At 41.2% G+C, this 12,809-nt stretch overlaps 2 protein-coding genes across 2 annotated transcripts in view; one reads left to right on the top strand and one right to left on the bottom strand.

The window, feature by feature from the left end:
• SH3D19 (SH3 domain containing 19) overlaps positions 1-3,535 on the top strand; it is a 33,573-nt gene extending 30,038 nt beyond the window's left edge. Inside the window, exons 12-14 of the mRNA XM_010586137.1 lie at positions 255-441; positions 1,353-1,450; positions 2,800-3,535. Of these exons, the coding sequence (XP_010584439.1) occupies positions 255-441; positions 1,353-1,450; positions 2,800-2,916 (402 nt within the window). The 3' untranslated portion in view covers positions 2,917-3,535. The remainder of the gene's footprint in view (positions 1-254; positions 442-1,352; positions 1,451-2,799) is intronic.
• Positions 3,536-8,808: 5,273 nt separating this feature from the next.
• RPS3A (ribosomal protein S3A) lies at positions 8,809-12,796 on the bottom strand. The gene is made up of 6 exons (XM_010561023.1): positions 12,593-12,796; positions 11,931-12,066; positions 10,600-10,787; positions 10,217-10,425; positions 9,564-9,673; positions 8,809-8,971 (listed from the first exon to the last, which is right to left on the bottom strand). The coding sequence occupies exons 1-6, from the start codon at positions 12,794-12,796 to the stop codon at positions 8,850-8,852; spliced, it is 969 nt and encodes a 322-aa protein (XP_010559325.1). The 3' UTR covers positions 8,809-8,849.
• Between the last annotated feature and the right edge of the window lie 13 nt (positions 12,797-12,809).

The raw sequence follows: 12,809 nt of genomic DNA on the forward strand, positions 1-12,809 counted from the left end.
GCAGTGGTCTAATTTTGAATTTATTAATCCTATCCCCTGCCACCAATGATAAAAAGGAATGCATCTCTGAGCCTAGATGAAATTCTGTGGTAATTGCTGAAATGCCATTCTAGTCTACATCTGCAGTGATACTATTGTCTGAGAGAAAGTCAGGACACCCCTGTTCTGTACAGCTGCTTTCACCAGTATCTATCAGCTTATGGGCTCCATTAACGCTTCTAAAATTAATGCATTTCTTCTGTTCACTTGAATAGAACAACAGATGCTCAGTAGAGTGGTGTGAAGCGCTTCATGATTTTACAGCAGAAACCAAAGATGATTTATCCTTTAAAAAGGGAGACTACATCCAAATACTAGAACAAGTAGATTCGGAGTGGTATAGAGGAAGACTGAATGAAAAGGAAGGGATTTTCCCAGCAGTTTTTGTTCAGACCTGCTCAGGTACAGTGCTCCGACTAGATGGCAATTGATTATTCCTTGGGTTGTGACAGTCATGACCGAGTTCTGGGAGAACCCAACTATTGCATTGCATTAACAAGCCACACGCCACTTCATTCCTTAATATCCTAAAGCTGAACTAAGTGTTGAACCACCCTCTCCAATAATTGCAATATAATACTCCAGTCAGTAAGTAAGCTGGGACATGATACAGATTCTGGGATGGTTTAAAGTGTGGTTTGGGCACAGGCAAAACAGACCATTGAGCTGCCTTTAGTAGGAATTCAGGGGTACAAAAGATGGGGGGGGGGAGCCAGGTTCTCCCTCAGCTGAAGAGAAACACTGCAGTACAGCCAAAGAGCTGGCAGAGCTGTAAATAACTGCAACTGCTGCATCTTGGCACAGAAGTTTTGTAATGCCCTTGGGCGAAGCAAGGAATGAATGCTGCTTGCTTTCCTCAAGCTTCTGTTTAGTCCCCAAATCAATGCAGTCAAAACCTTCACAGAGGACACAGAAAATCACAATTTTTTGCCCATAGTTTTTGCAAGTAAAGCCACGAGTGAAAGTTGACAGGAAATATAATTCCACATAACTGGCAAATAGCACACACGGAGTGCTGCTTCATCTCCAAGTACAAAGAAGAAAAGACAGCTTTTATTAGATATTGCCACTGGAGAGTTCAATTAAGTGAACTTTAAATTTAGTCCTCTTAGAAGCAGAACCATGTAGTGTAAAATGAACTGGTTTCATTTTATTCCAGTAGGGCAGTGAGTTTGCCAAGTAGCAGTAGCAATAACATCTGGACACCCTGTAGCACATGAGAGGGGAGAAAACATGAAAATGATAGGAAACTTCTCCAGAAAGGGATTTATTTCACTCCAGTCAAAATAACTTGTCTTGTCCATGTTCTGCAGCCAGGGTAGAGCCGTCACAGTCTGTAGGAGGGAAGAAAGGAAAAGCCAAAGCTCTTTATGATTTTCATGGAGAAAATGAAGATGAGCTTTCCTTCAAAGTAAGTACCTCTCTTGGCCCAATTTTCCAAAAGGTCTTATGCTCCTAAAGAATACTAAAAAAAATAAGAGTTTTCCACTGTGAAGGTAGGCTTGGAACAAGAATGAAGCATATAGAATAGGCATAGATACTAACACATTTGATAAACGGTATCTCTAAAAAAATGTTTGCTCTTACCACTTCTGTTTCATATTGGCAAAATCTTCACTGAAGACATTGAAAAGAGGTCAGGAGTGGCAGAATTCCTCTGACTTCTCTGATTCAGTAAACATAAGACAAACAAACCTCATTTTGCAGTACGTTCAGTTCTTGATCAGTTGATGCAGTCAAGGAAGCCTCTTTTTTAAGTAGAAAGAGGGCAGGGAGAAGGAGGATAAAACTAAGAGTGCCAGTGCTACAGCAGCAATGCCTCTAAGGGACACCTAGTACAGCAAACTCTAAAAGTTTGGCAGCAAAATACATAGTTGCCATGGGAACATGGGGAGAAATGAAATACTTGCTGGATGCCCAGATAATATTAAGAAGCATTAACAAGAAGCGTTGTGCCCTTGTAGATTCAAAGTCATGATTTAGGTAACTGTGTCCTCAAAAGCAAGTTTCTGAGAAACAGCAGACTTTCACAGCAGGCCCCAAATTGTGCTTAGCAGCTGGAACACACTATTTTCTCTTCTAAAACTAGCAAAATAATTAGTTTCAGAGTGAGCAGCTTGCAATGCTGAAAGGATAGATAATTCTTTAAAGCAGAAAAGGGGAATGGAGGTACTGGAAGAAAGGCCAGGGCCATGACAGTGCTTCAGATGAAGAGTGTGGCATGGGACAATGAAAACAGGAACAAGTATCAAACACAGGAGCTGCAGTTTATTTTGAACAGCCACACCGAGCTACTTAAACGATTTCTTTCCTTTTGGGGAAAGTTTCTGAAGGAAAGAGGAAAGTTTCCAAGTGCTGGAAAATATTGGGACTAAATTGGGGGGCGGGGGGGAGGCTTAAGAAAATAAACCCTCAGAGCAGGGAAACACACACAAATAACAAGTAAGGCGGGGGGGCCTGTGAGCCAACTCTCCAATGTATCTACCTACCTGGAGAGCTTAAGCAACACAAGAAGTTATCCAGCAGTGCTGTTTTTTCCTTCCAGAAGGCGGTGATTTTTCAGCATAGACAAGTATTTACCCTAAGAGAAGCTTCAGCTGGTTTAGGCAAACAGTCTCGAAGAGATGTAACCAACAGAAAAGACTGGCCACATCCTACTTCCATTTGCTTGATATTAATTGCTTCTGAATAACATCAGCTATGCATGCATTAACATTGATGGTAAGCTATACTGGCTCACATGTACTCCTTCTCTTACAGGCAGGTGATACAATAACAGAGCTGGAATCTGTAGATGAGGACTGGATGAGTGGAGAGATACAAGGAAAGTCTGGGATATTTCCCAAGAACTTTGTTCAGATTTTAAAAACACCGTGAAGTGTTGCCTCTGTACTCCCTGCATGTGGGAGAGAATGTTTTCTATCCTAAAGGCACAGCAAAGACATCAATGTGTTTTGACTATCAATGTTTTGCACTACTTTTTCTAGACAGTCATACTAGTATCTTGAAGTCAAATAAGAAAATCTAAGTCTTTTGTGACAGCGTATGTAGTCATGCTTCATGAATGCTCTGAGAGCAAATACAAGCAGGATTTTTAGCAGTTTCCAACTAGGGAAATACTGTGGTGCAACACCTTTTTTCTTAAATAGCGTAAGTAATAAATAGTATGTTTACTATCTGGTATTACATTTATCATGCACAAAGTCTGCATAAAGTAAGCTTCTTTGGGCTTCTTTAAAAACTTTTAAAATCCAAATTTAAAAAATTGTTTTTAAGATATAACTACAGCACTCGGTATGTAGATCAAGTTTGATGTTCAGGTTTCACTACTGCTTGACTTCCACATTAGCAGTAAAATCCACTTGTTTTATGACTTAGAGAATAAGGATGATAACTGATATTTTATAATAGAAAAAATATCAAATCTAATACTGGTAAGAGGGAAAATGCTGAAGCAAATCCTTGTGTAGTATTCTTCTATTCTTAGCCCAAGCTGCTCATACAGGAAGATCACAAAAGCAAAACTTTAAGTACTTTTCCTCTTAACGAATAATGTTCAAATCAGTATGAATCATCTTAGACCTTCTTCCCTTCCCCCAAAATCCTTTCCAGATACAGGTTTAGATTTTTCTACTGCCCACTGTTCAAGCACCATCGTACCCTTCTTTTCCAGCTGAAGTTAGTTGTGAGAGACAGCATTTACTGAGCTTTCTCAGATCCCCTCCATGCTGCACTGTTCCAACTATTTGCCCCTCCACCCCCTTCATGTAAGTGGAAAGCCAGTCTTCACTCTGCATTTCATTTATCACTCAAGCACTGGAACATACTTCAGCAACACTATTCCTATCCTTAACATGAAGGATATTATACAGCCTTGGTTTTAGCTTTCAGCAGACATGGGATTAGTTTCCAGTTTGTTACCACATACCAACTATACTGAGCATCATTATAAATGGTCTGTCGAGGCCTTAAGGGAAACACGCCTGGCAAGAGGTTACTTCAAGCAGCTCTAACAAAGGCATTTAGTAAAAAGCAGCAGTGGGACTTGAATGACAAATATAGACAGACATGATTGAGGTAGCTTCACATTATCGGAACTTCTGGTAGTAAATTCCTTTTTGCAACCCTTGGCTTCTGACAAAATAGTTAAATGCATCTTGATTAACCGTTAGCTTCATCAGACTGGAACAGAAAAAGAATTATGCTGCAGTTAGCTCTTTCACTGCTGACAGTATTCCATCACTTTCATACTATGTAACAAAAAGGAACCAGTAAGCTGTTAGCACGAGTCATTACTTCAGAGAGATGCAGGTCACTAGGTATCAAGATACCCTTACAAGATTTTTCTTTGTGGGTCTGAAAATGCAGGTTGCAAAAGGGCCAACAGTTGAGTGGTAGATAGAGACTGGAAACTAGAATCATCATGATTGACCTCGAGATAGTTTTGGATAGTTTTGGTTTAGTGATGTGCCTGCCTACAACTTTATCAATACAAGGTCTAAGTATTACAGCAACAAATACCTACTGCTACAAAAGATCAGGGTGCATCTAAATTGGTGTGTGAGCAAGCTGGGGAGGGTAGCCGTCCCCTCCCCATGCCCTGCACTTTGGTTACCATCACAGCAGGCAGAAACAAGCTTACAGCCAAAACTGAACTCCCCTGCAACAGGGAAGGGGCATCCAGTCTCAGTAGCAGACTGGAGCTCACCTGAAGCAAGCCCCAGGAACACGCATCACAGACATGAGGCCCTCGGCACTATTTCGCTCTGCAGTCACTGTTATGCCATGGTAATTGCAAATACAGACACAGGCATTAGCCCTCTGTTTTTGTTTTTTTTTCCTAGAAGCTTCATGAATGTGAAGCATTGTGTATTTAAACTGCACCAATACCATTTGCACAACTGGGGGATGAAGGTCACAAAGTTTTATGAGCAGAGAACTGGATTTCTACTTTCATTAAGAGGATTAACATTATAAAAACAATTATAAATTATATGCTATTCTAGAGAGAGCTATTACTCAGTTTTACCATCCCCAACAAGTCTATCCAGAACTCCTGTGGAATCAAACTTTAACATAAGTCCACCTCGGAGGACAACCCTTCCCACTCTCCAAGTTCTCCTGCCAGGGGATTCCAAAGGTCATTGTTTATTCTAACAAACAGCCATCTCCTTCTGGAGAAATCCAAGGAAACAAATACATAGATAGCTTTCCTGACTCCTGCCAGCCCACTCAAGACTTTTCAACCATAAACCTTCAGTGGATCACCCTGTTAAAACAGGCTTCTTCCAACATGACCTGTGCCAACACAATTCCTGAATGTCCAGTGAGCACAGCAGGGGGAGAACAGCAGAACCAAGCAAAGCCCACACCAACAAACAGAATACCCAGATCCTCCAAAGACATACTGCATCACTGTGGTGGTGGATGAGGCTTAAGTGTACGATGTTTACTTACTGTTTGTCTGGCAGTTTTCTAAGATTTTGATACAAGTCTCAAAAGTAGAACTGAATTTTTATATTTTTTTTTATTTCCTCCTCCCCGTTTTTATAACTGTGTATTGACCAGTTGTTTTTGTAACTTCCACTGAATGTTTAAAGTCAGTGCCTGTCAGTAGATAAGACCACTGCTTTATTTTAATCTACTCCTCCCTATTACGCAGGGCAGAAAGAGCAGCAAAGCCTTACATTCAGAGCAAGGAGTGCCACCTAAAGGCTGCTTGCATTACTGCAGGCAGCTAAACCAGCGTATTTATTAAAACTGAAACAAGTTAGATGCTTGGCTTTGACGGCAAGGTATTTTCTTAAGACTCGATGCCTAATATCACCATGAAGCTGCATACAGATCATAACATAAAATTCCTAAGGTGTACAGTACATAATCCGCAAAAAACCCGAGAATGGGGTCAGGCACAAATCCTAACTGCAATATAGTAGCAAATTTCAGCTGTAACCTTGAAATTCAGCTAGACCCCCATACATTAGTATGATAACAAAAGCCTCATTTATCAAAACATTTTCTGTTTGATCCACCCTCTGGAAATATCTTCAGGAAGACGTCTTTGTTGTGTGTACAATTAACGGTGTCCTAAATAAATCTTTGTTAAGTCCAGTAAGTTTTATTATGGTACCTCTGTAAATTAAGAATGTATTTAACCAATAAAATTTTTATAATTAAGTCAGTCATAATGGCATTCTTATTGTCTTATGCTGTGGAGAGCTGAGCTTTCCACTTGACATGGCAGTTTTACGGATCTCATTCTGCTTACATATTTAACACAACAGCAAAAAAACCAACCCCCCCACCCCAAACAAATCACAGAGTAATATCGCATCCCTTTACAAGTAGTCCAAACCCCTCAGAGAATCGTGATGGCTTTAACACAGTTTATTCAAGCCTTCGGACTCGGGTACATTTCACACTGAACACCTGCAGAACCTGTGACATTTGCTACCTGCAGCAACCAGCTGTCATCGCATGGTATCGCACAAGACGGTGATGCTCTCTCTACTCATGCTGTGGCAAGATTACTTCTGACGAAGGCACAGGTTGACCCTGAGCTGACTGGCAATTCTACACGTATTTGCATGTGCTCTGCTGATTGCTGCTATTCATACACCGTGATTTTTCAGCTGGTATTTGTACAGAGGGTGTATAAAATTTCCCTTACTGCTTACTTTTCCCCCATCTGAAATCATTTGACAGAGCATACATTTACCCAGCGCTCCTACGTGGTAATGCCAGCAGTCTACTGCTCAAAAAAATAAATTAAAAAAAAAAAATAAATTAAAAAAACGAAAAGAAAAAAGCAAGCTCTTGTTCTTTCCCTAAATCCTCTTGGACTAGCCTTTTTGCAGCATGCACTCCTCAGACGTACAGCTGAAGGGAAAAGTAATAGGATAAAAGATGTAAGTTTTCGGAAGCAAGCTCAGAAACACCACCTTAGGATTTCTAACTCTCCTAGTCTACAGAGTACAGGCTAGTTGCAGTCCCTCAGGATTTGTTTGATGGAACTGTTGCTAAAGCAGAGGAAATGCAGCCAACACACATCCGTTACAAGAAAGCTCTGACAGATCTTCCTCTAATGCAGGGCTGGAATATGTGCATATACATATATGTACACACCTGCACTGAAACTTCCTGTAGTAGGTTCAAGAATTTTCAACCTCAGCACACTGACCCTAAATCATGGTTTCTTTTCCCAACTCCAGTGAAAAGTTCTCATTTTTGTTAGAGAAGTAAAGAGGCATTTGTTGCAATTTATGGCTTCAAAAATATGACTAACTGGAACTCTTGGAGGAGGATGACACCTACCTCAACAGTACAGCTGAAAAGGGCAAAGCAGAGGATTAAAAGCAGCACTAGTCCTTTCTCCTGTTCCAGCCTCGTTACAGCTTTGAGCACTCACTACTGTTCCACTACACAAACTGGAAGAAGTAGAACAAGTAGGCCTGTATTTACAATCCAATAAAGATGGTTACCTCAATATTAAGTCATGGGCTATTCTAAATATCATCCCCTTCCAATTAAAATAGTAACTTGGAATCACAACATGAAATCACATCACCTGCAGTCTTCTAAATGAGAAAACATTCTTTTCATTTGGCATATTATTTGCTCCAAACCAGAATTACCAACTAGGAAAAGGCAAAAATCCCCAACACTGCAGAGTACAGCCCTCATGGGTAGCATCCCTCTACTTCTCCCCTAGTATCTTTGTTGCAACAGTACCATTTCCTTACTTTCCTCCATATCTTGTCCTGAGCTATTTCACAGCTGACTGCAGGAGCCACCACCACCTCAGTGACTGCTCCAAGCAGCTCCATACCATTTTGTTCTCAGGCTTTAAATCACAAACTTGCGAACAATCCAATAGCACAAACTTTAGGTTTGTTGCCCCATTCTAAACAAAACATGCCAATAGTGCAAAATACTCCTTGTTTTAGCCAGAAAAAACACACTCTTCAATTTTTAAGCCAGCATAAGCCGAACAAGCGACAATGCTATTGGATAATGGAAAAAGTACTGTTAAAATTACTCGGCAAATCGCTTAAGTGTGCTTTATTCTCAGAACATAGACCATTGCCTTTTCATGATAGAATTTTTTTCCCCTGAAGTTCCACAAGTTTTTCAGCTGTGATTGCGGTTACCCCTCGGTTCTGATAGAGGTTAAAAAACTACATACAACCCTACTCTTGGGCATATTCTGCATTTCTATACTGCTCAAAACTAACACTGCTTCCATCATCAAAATTGCAGCTTAAAGATCTTTTAACACCTTTTGACTATCAGAGACCAACTCTGTCCCGTGAGAGGTCGTACCAAATTACCACCAAGAAGCTTAAACATACACATACGTAATTCTCAGGTTAAGTAGTATGGATAAATCCCTAAGACTTCCCTATCACAAAAAATTCTGGAACAGTAAGTTTCCCTGTGTGGCACCCCATCTGCCCTGTACAGTGCTCCTCTTTAAAGCACCTTTCACCAATACAAGCTCTGCACGCACCCACAAGGTTTCTTTTCTGGGGACCAAAATTATTGGGAAAAACCAACGTACAGAATCCTTGGTATTGCACTTTTCACCTTTCAAAAAGGACAACCCACCTTCTTCCACCCATCTCACAACACCAATCATGAAAAAGAGATCTCCAAAACAAGTTTTTCTTTTTTTTTTTTTTTTTAGACCAAGGCAATAGGTTTACCTTATTAAAAACCCATCCACATATCCAATATTGTCCAGTAGCAATACAGGCAACCAAACATTAGTTCTGTATATTAAAACTTTTATTTTCCATCAATGTTTAGTTTCAGACAGACTCTTGCACGGGTGGCTCATATCCATCAGCTCGCTCTACTTTTGTGCCTGCCTCATCCCCAGAAGGTTTTCCAGCACCACCACCTTCGCCATGCAGTTCCATCAGCTTGCCCACTAAAAAGAGGATGTATTACAAACAGTGAGAGATGCACCTATTTAAACACTTTTCAATTACTGAATTGCTCATCATATACAAATTAAAACACCAGAACATTTAATGTAGGTATGATCAAGTCTGTTCCAGAAAGCTCATGCAAGGAGATGCTGGCTCAATAACTGACAGTCAGATAAAAACAAGCAGTGAAATAAGTGCTACATAATGAAATTGCAAATTAAACTTTTTTTAAAGAGAGATAAAGTCAAGAACCTACTACTGCATTATATGGGAATGTCAGAAAATGGGAAAATAGAATCATTCCATGTCATCTGGGACCGAAACATTTTGTCATCATTCATTCCCAAGCCAAAGCCTTTGAACATTCAGCAGCAGTTTCAGGCAAGAATTCAAAAAAAGCTCCAAACTGAATGATCACTGCTTGGCTTTCAAGCCAAATGCCAGACTAGAAGCACAAGCCTTTTTACTACTACAGCTACTTAAGCTTACAATGCTGTTTTAACATCTTTATCCAAAAGCAAACACATTTTAAACTAACAGCTTCCCACACCCTCCACTAAGAACACTGAACATTTGCAGTGATTGCCTTACATTCAAACTTGGGCTTCTTCAGCATCTTAACCTTGCGGACATAGACATCATGAAGAGGGTAAATGGACTGACACGCCTTCTCTATGTCTTTGCCAATGCTGTCTGGGATCCTGAGAAATCAGAGAGCACATCAGTAGCACAACATTAAAAACTGAGTTTGCATCATCAATACTACCTTCACACTCTGACAATTTTCTTCAAATATGTCTAGATTCGAAGACATTTTCCTTGCAATGTTAGAAGGGAGATATAGATAGATAGTGCAAATGTGCTCATTTTGAGAGCAAATCTGCAATTAAACTTTTGGAAGCAAACACCACACTTCGGAAAACTTCCTTCTATCAGAAGAACCCAGAACATTCACAGCCCCAACTGATCAGAATTCCAGTTTTAGTCTGTAGAAACATGAATCAAAAAACTGGAGAGCCTGATTTTACATTTATGCAAACATGATGGTTTATGAAAGTCAAATATGATGCAGAGACTAACAGAGTATTTGAAGAAAATGGCACATCAGCTTTTCAACGAGACGCACCTTGCCTGGTCTCTGCCAAACAGTACACGAAGCACCAGCATTCCCCAAGTACTCAGTAACAACTAACAAACTACTTAAACTGTATCGGATAAAAAAAGGAAACGTGGCCAAAGCTTACAGCTTATTGACAACTTCTTTCAGGTCATTGGTTTGGACCTCTCGGGTCATGATTTCCATCATCTTCTTGCGAATCTGTCGAACCTGCTGATGCTGGGCATACGAGGTCTTGCGGATTTGGTTATTACGCTTCTTCGTGAAACCCACACAGAAGAGGCGCAGTAGGTAACCATCGGTAGTTTTGACATCTACATGGGCTTCGATCATTGTCTAAAAAGGAAACAGTCATTTATCATCAATGTGATGGACAGGTTTCTCAAAACCATGCAGCTGACATTCATTAATATCTGCTGATGCCACTTCAAACACAGCTTTACAATGCATCAGTGGTTACCTCCTTTCCTAAAGGCACTAGCCACAACGCAGACCTTGTTCCTTACACACCTGCCATTTTTTGACCATGGAACACATTTTATCCCGGGTGAGGTCCATTCCATGGAAGTTGGTCAGACAATTCTTGCCCTGAACGTCCTCAGTTATCAGTTTAAATTTACGGAAGGCAACCTCATCATTCTGCAGATCAGCCAGACTCACTTCAAATACACGACCCTTCAGTCCATCAGAGGCAATTTCTGTAATATGAAACAAAATAAAACACCTTTTATTAACATTAGAAAAGTATTATTCAAATCAGATACCGAACTTCCATTTGATGTTTTCTAATAGTAGGTGATGCCACTAGCTTCACAACTCTGAAGTCTATATGTATCTTGAACAAGATCAAATCAACTTAGAGAACCAAATAACATGTTTTGTTAACTTTGTGAGCAATCTTTTTAAGATAATTATATCAGATGCTAAGCACAAATACCAGTATACTGCATATTCCAGCCTGTGTAACAGTTCGGGTTTTTTTTAAGTGGAGGGGTTTACAAATGAACAATAATGAAAACATAAAAATCCACATGTGCTCAGCAGAGATAAAGCAGCAACAAACACCTAAGTACAGTCATTTTACAGCTCTACCTCTAACAATTAACCATTTTAACACTAGCTTACTCATGCCTGGTTTACAGTGACCTTATTTTACTTGTTTCACATGTATACAGTTCAAAATAATGACCACCTTTGTAACTTTTAAGTGCAACCGGAATAGTATAATGCCACTCTATTTAGCCATTCTACACAGCTAACCTTCCAAAAGGCTTCCTTTTCCTAAGGTGTGCCAGACCATACAAAAAACCTTTACCGTTCTGTGATACATCTACATGTGCTCCCATTAAGTTAGCAATCCTAACTATCAACAGAGATCTCTTTACCTAAAAGCTTCAAATTTCAGTCTCTTCTAACACAATGCTCTTTATGATCCTATCATGACCAAGGTCTCCTATCGCACTGTCACCACGTGTCCCTGTGATAATCAGAACGAATCCTTAATTCTTAACTTTCCTCAAACTCATCAGGTTACAAGAGCAGGTCATAAGAAGCTTCAGGCATGTCCTTTCATATCATATCCATGGTTTGGTACTCTCGTACAAACAAGGACCACACCACACTAACCGCCCTGCAACTAAGCTCATTTATTTAAACAACTCTGTCAACCTAAGAACACACACAAGCAATTAAGTTAGAGGCACTTTTTTTTTTTTAAACTGCCAGGTTCATAGTATTATGAGCAAAAACTATTTGTCAGCAGTTCTTTAATCGAGTCTCATCTGGAGCTAGCACATGGAACAAATACATCTCCCTCTGCTGCATAAAACCCCACTACTCACTAGTTCCTTGAGTCCTGGTGACAAGCGTCTTCCCGATGTTTCGGATATTAAACATTGCTGGTGCTTTGACGTCATACCAGTCCTTTTTGGAGAAAGGATCAACCCTTAATTTAAATAAAGCAGAAAAGATTTTTTTTTACTGATTTTCTCAGATTAAATCGGGCTGAAGTAAGACCTTCCTCTCCACACGCTTTGCAAAATGGAAATACAAATGTCAGCATTTTGGGCTTTCAAGTTTAACGTGGACAGGTTGGCAAGTATGTGAATGCAGACGGGTCAGCATTACCCACTCCAGTGAGGCAAGCACTCATTTCAATTTACTTCAGAAAAACAGAAATCAACTGCAGAAACATCATAAACCTAAGATGACCAAAAAAAACCCGTACAGCGCTACAATTCCGGCTACCGCTCAGGAGCGACACAAGTGGTGCACTTTAACCAACTTCCCCACGAAGACACCCCCCACCCTTCATTTCTTGACTTCTGCAGCTAAAAGACACCAGACACAACGAAGCCTGCACCGACGCCGCCCCAGAACCCCCGCTTCTACAGCGAGCAAACTACGCCAGGCCTGCGGCCGCAGGATTACAGCCAGGGCCGGGGCCAGGGCTAGGGCTGGCCTTGTCCTCCCACACGCCCCACAACCGCGGAGCGCTCCCCACATCGAGGCCCTTCCCGGCGCCGGGGCAGCGGGCACACGGCGGGGCTGCAGGAAGCCCGGCCAGGCCGGGACCCGCGCTCTCACAGCGGCAGTCGTCCCGTCCCGTCCCCCCGCCTCGCCGCCACGCAGCTCGGCCCGCACCCAAGCGAAGCCCGCGCCCGGCCGCCGCCATGACAGCAGCGGCGCGCTCGCCGTCCGCCGCCATCCGCCCCCCATCC

Source organism: Haliaeetus leucocephalus, unplaced genomic scaffold (assembly GCF_000737465.1).
Source record: "Haliaeetus leucocephalus isolate CR32 unplaced genomic scaffold, Haliaeetus_leucocephalus-4.0 Scaffold140, whole genome shotgun sequence".
Classification (NCBI taxonomy): Eukaryota; Metazoa; Chordata; class Aves; order Accipitriformes; family Accipitridae; genus Haliaeetus; species Haliaeetus leucocephalus.

Coding starts and splice junctions, on each gene's coding strand:
- RPS3A (XM_010561023.1), bottom strand. CDS start 12,796: ATGGCGGCGGACGGCGAGCGCGCCGCTGCTGTCATGGCGGCGGCCGGG. Junction 10,426..10,599: donor CCATGGTCAAAAAATGGCAG/GTGTGTAAGGAA, acceptor TTTCCTTTTTAG/ACAATGATCGAAGCCCATGT. Junction 8,972..9,563: donor GAAGAAGCCCAAGTTTGAAT/GTAAGGCAATCA, acceptor TCCTCTTTTTAG/TGGGCAAGCTGATGGAACTG.